At 54.0% G+C, this 4,573-nt stretch overlaps 1 protein-coding gene across 2 annotated transcripts; it reads left to right on the top strand.

Moving 5' to 3' along the window:
* Nucleotides 1-549: 549 nt before the first annotated feature.
* Nucleotides 550-3,666, top strand: gemin6 (gem (nuclear organelle) associated protein 6). 2 transcript variants are annotated; one of them, XM_079238347.1, is made up of 2 exons: nt 550-733; nt 3,043-3,666. In XM_079238347.1, exons 1-2 carry the CDS (start codon nt 603-605, stop codon nt 3,437-3,439), a joined length of 528 nt encoding a protein of 175 aa, XP_079094473.1. In that variant the 5' UTR covers nt 550-602; the 3' UTR covers nt 3,440-3,666. The 2 variants fall into 2 exon arrangements, with proteins under 2 accessions (XP_079094473.1, XP_079094474.1); XM_079238348.1 differs by having other exon boundaries at nt 550-743.
* The last annotated feature ends 907 nt before the right edge of the window (nt 3,667-4,573 follow it).

The following is a 4,573-nucleotide window of genomic DNA, read 5'->3' as shown; positions in this document are numbered from 1 at the left end:
GTAGTCTATGTAGTCTGTAGACCACCTGCTAGTCTATGTAGTCTGTAGACCACCTGCTAGTCTATGTAGTCTGTAGACCTGCTAGTCTATGTAGTCTGTAGACCACCTGCTAGTCAATGTAGTCTGTAGACCACCTGCTAGTCTATGTAGTCTGTAAACCACCTGCTAGTCTATGTAGTCTGTAGACCACCTGCTAGTCTATGTAGTCTGTAGACCACCTGGTAGTCTATGTAGTCTGTAGACCTGATAGTCTATGTAGTCTGTAGACCTGCTGGTCTATGTAGTCTGTCGACCACCTGGTAGTCTATGTTGTCTGTAGACCTGGTAGTCTGTGTAGTCTGTAGACCTGGTAGTCTATGTAGTCTGAAACACTTGGAGGTGTGCAGACCGTGGCTTGAGACACAACCAACATATTTTCAGATGTAAAAAAAACAAACGTAAACAAAAACGTGAAACTTCCAGCAGAGCCCAGCAGGGGGCAGCAGATGTTCAAACTGAAAGCGGAACCTATCTTCTTGCCACGTTTCCTCCGGTTGGTTTTGGCGCACGTGCAGACTGTTTGGAAATTATTATTTTTTTCGTTTTGATCCAATAAAACCGACATGCAGCGCAGCTGGCTTCAAACAGGTCCGCAGCTGTGGCTCCGTGACGTCGGCAAACAGGTGGAGGTGAAGACGGGAAAAGATGAAGAGCATCGCGGCTGGCTGCTCACCGTGGACCCGGTGTCCTCCAGGTGGGACCAGGTCCTGTTTGATCCGTGTCTATCCAGTGTTTGATCCAGGTCCATGTTGATGCTTTTAATAACCAATATTTCCATGATGTGCAGAAATCTTTATATTTTAGTAAGAAGCAGGAAAGGCAGAAACCCGAATCAGTTTGTCTTAAAAGACGTCATTAAAATAAAAGTTTATTTACGGTTTTAAAATGATTTTACAGATTTTAGAGAATCGGCCGGATTTACAGTAAGACTGGAGGGACCTGGTCTACCTGTCCCTGATGGAGGACCTGGTCTACCTGTCCCTGATGGAGGACCTGGTCTACCTGTACCCTATGGAGGACCTGGTCTACCTGTACCCTATGGAGGACCTGGTCTACCTGTCCCTGATGGAGGACCTGGTCTACCTGTACCCTATGGAGGACCTGGTCTACCTGTCCCTGATGGAGGACCTGGTCTACCTGTCCCTGATGGAGGACCTGGTCTACCTGTCCCTGATGGAGGACCTGGTCTACCTGTACCCTATGGAGGACCTGGTCTACCTGTCCCTGATGGAGGACCTGGTCTACCTGTCTGATGGAGGACCTGGTCTACCTGTCCCTGATGGAGGACCTGGTCTACCTGTCCCTGATGGAGGACCTGGTCTACCTGTCCCTGATGGAGGACCTGGTCTACCTGTCCCTGATGGAGGACCTGGTCTACCTGTACCCTACGGAGGACCTGGTCTACCTGTACCCTACGGAGGACCTGGTCTACCTGTCCCTGATGGAGGACCTGGTCTACCAGTCCCTGATGGAGGACCTGGTCTACCTGTCCCTGAGGGAGGACCTGGTCTACCTGTACCCTACGGAGGACCTGGTCTACCTGTCCCTGACGGAGGACCTGGTCTACCTGTCCCTGACGGAGGACCTGGTCTACCTGTCCCTGATGGAGGACCTGGTCTACCTGTCCCTGATGGAGGACCTGGTCTACCTGTCCCTGATGGAGGACCTGGTCTACCTGTCCCTGATGGAGGACCTGGTCTACCTGTCCCTGACGGAGGACCTGGTCTACCTGTCCCTGACGGAGCACCTGGTCTACCTGTACCCTATGGAGCACCTGGTCTACCTGTCCCTGATGGAGGACCTGGTCTACCTGTCCCTGATGGAGGACCTGGTCTACCTGTCCCTGATGGAGGACCTGGTCTACCTGTCTGATGGAGGACCTGGTCTACCTGTCTGATGGAGGACCTGGTCTACCTGTCTGATGGAGGACCTGGTCTACCTGTACCCTATGGAGCACCTGGTCTACCTGTCCCTGATGGAGGACCTGGTCTACCTGTCCCTGATGGAGCACCTGGTCTACCTGTCCCTGATGGAGCACCTGGTCTACCTGTCCCTGATGGAGCACCTGGTCTACCTGTCCCTGATGGAGGACCTGGTCTACCTGTCCCTGATGGAGGACCTGGTCTACCTGTCCCTGACGGAGCACCTGGTCTACCTGTCCCTGACGGAGCACCTGGTCTACCTGTCCCTGACGGAGGACCTGGTCTACCTGTCCCTGACGGAGGACCTGGTCTACCTGTCTGATGGAGGACCTGGTCTACCTGTCTGATGGAGGACCTGGTCTACCTGTCCCTGATGGAGGACCTGGTCTACCTGTCCCTGATGGAGGACCTGGTCTACCTGTCCCTGACGGAGGACCTGGTCTACCTGTCCCTGACGGAGGACCTGGTCTACCTGTCCCTGACGGAGGACCTGGTCTACCTGTCCCTGATGGAGCACCTGGTCTACCTGTCCCTGATGGAGGACCTGGTCTACCTGTCCCTGACGGAGCACCTGGTCTACCTGTCCCTGACGGAGCACCTGGTCTACCTGTCCCTGACGGAGCACCTGGTCTACCTGTCCCTGACGGAGGACCTGGTCTACCTGTCCCTGACGGAGGACCTGGTCTACCTGTCCCTGACGGAGGACCTGGTCTACCTGTCTGATGGAGGACCTGGTCTACCTGTCCCTGACGGAGGACCTGGTCTACCTGTCCCTGACGGAGGACCTGGTCTACCTGTCCCTGACGGAGGACCTGGTCTACCTGTCCCTGATGGAGGACCTGGTCTACCTGTCCCTGATGGAGGACCTGGTCTACCTGTCCAGCCTCATGGTTCTCCTGCTGCTGGTCAGCCCAGAGGAAGAGGGACTAATTTAGAACTGACTCCTGAGAGTGATGTGGATCTGTCAGGTTCTGGTTCCTGAGAGTGATGTGGATCTGTCAGGTTCTGGTTCCTGAGAGTGATGTGGATCTGTCAGGTTCTGGTTCCTGAGAGTGATGTGGATCTGGTCTTGTCTCTGCAGCATGGTCCTGGTGACCTTCAGAGAGGTCGGTGCCGTGGTCCACGTGGTGATGGGTCACGCTGTCGAGGAGGTGAAGGTCTTGCAGGAAGCGGATCCAGAGACGACTGAGCGACTCCGGATCTTCTTGGCCCCCCCGACGTCCCCCCACCTGGACCAAGAAGACCTGAAGTTGAGGAGGAAGGGGGTCTGCCGGTGGCTGGAGAAGAACCGGGTTCCTGTGGTGGAGGAAGGGGATCAGCTGAGGGTCGCTGAAGTTCTGACTCTCTCTGCTCCATACGGACCCGAAGACTGCTGCAGCTCCAACCAGATCATCCTGGACCGCATCCAGAGACTGATCCGGGTCCGACCGGTGGATCCAGAGGCTGATCCGGGTCCGACCGGTGGATCCAGAGGCTGATCCGGGTCCGACCGGTGGATCCAGAGGCCGATCCGGGTCCGACCGGTGGACGGGTCCGACCGGTGGATCCAGAGGCCGATCCGGGTCCGACCGGTGGATCCAGAGGCCGATCCGGGTCCGACCGGACTCTGACCCGGATCTTTCTTTCCAGTTAGAATAATTTAGCTCCGCCCACACTGTGATGTCATTATTCTGATCATTAAATTTGATAAATAAAGTAATTTTTAACCTGATCAGATGAATTCAGTTATTGATCTGAAGATTATTGGAAACAAATTATTTATTTGGGTTTGCTGATTATAAAGCTTTGTCTATATCCATAATGGATCCAGGTTCTGGACCGGGTTCAAGTCCAGAACCTGGATGTCAGAACATCCAGCTAAAGAAACGACGCGTCTGAAACCGAATTCAGTAAAAACTTTATTTTTGTCTTGAAGAAAAGTTTTCCTCCAGATCAGTTCAGCCACCAGCGGCGGGACGCGATCAATGATGTGGAATCGATCAGAATGGAGATGAAGGCTTTTCTATTTAAAGCTGATTTGTTACCACGGTAACCAGTGTGGAACTCATCACTCTGCTCAATTTCTGATGAAATGTAGTCCTGGTCCTGGTCCTAGTCCCGGTCCTTGTCCCAGTTCTAGTCCCGGATCTAGTCCCAGTCCTAGTCCTAGTCCTGGTCCCGGTTCTAGTCCTGGTCCTAGTCCTGCTCCCGTCCTAGTTCCAGTCCCGGTCCTTGTCCCAGTCCCAGTCCTAGTCCAGGTCCTACTGGCTGGACAACGGTCAGGCGGAAGCGTAGCCCCAAACCAAAACCCACTGGCCACCACCGACCTGTTCACGTTTCTAACAGATTTTCCCCGCTCGGCGACACACCCGCTGAGGCAGAAACCCTGATTATAGGTAGTTCCATAGTCAGAAACGTGGCTCTAGAGACACCGGGGACCATAGTCAGATGCATTCCTGGGGCCAGAGCGGGCGACGTCGAATCGTATCTGAAACTGCTGGCTAAGGCTAAACGTAAATACCGTAAGATTGTAATTCACGTCGGCGGTAACGACACCCGGTTACGCCAATCGGAGGTCACTAAAATTAATGTTGCTTCGGTGTGTAACTTTGCCAAGAGCATGTCGGACTCCG

Source organism: Telmatherina bonti (genome assembly GCF_933228915.1).
Source record: "Telmatherina bonti genome assembly, chromosome: 3".
Classification (NCBI taxonomy): Eukaryota; Metazoa; Chordata; class Actinopteri; order Atheriniformes; family Telmatherinidae; genus Telmatherina; species Telmatherina bonti.
This window is presented reverse-complemented; position numbering and strand designations above follow the sequence as displayed.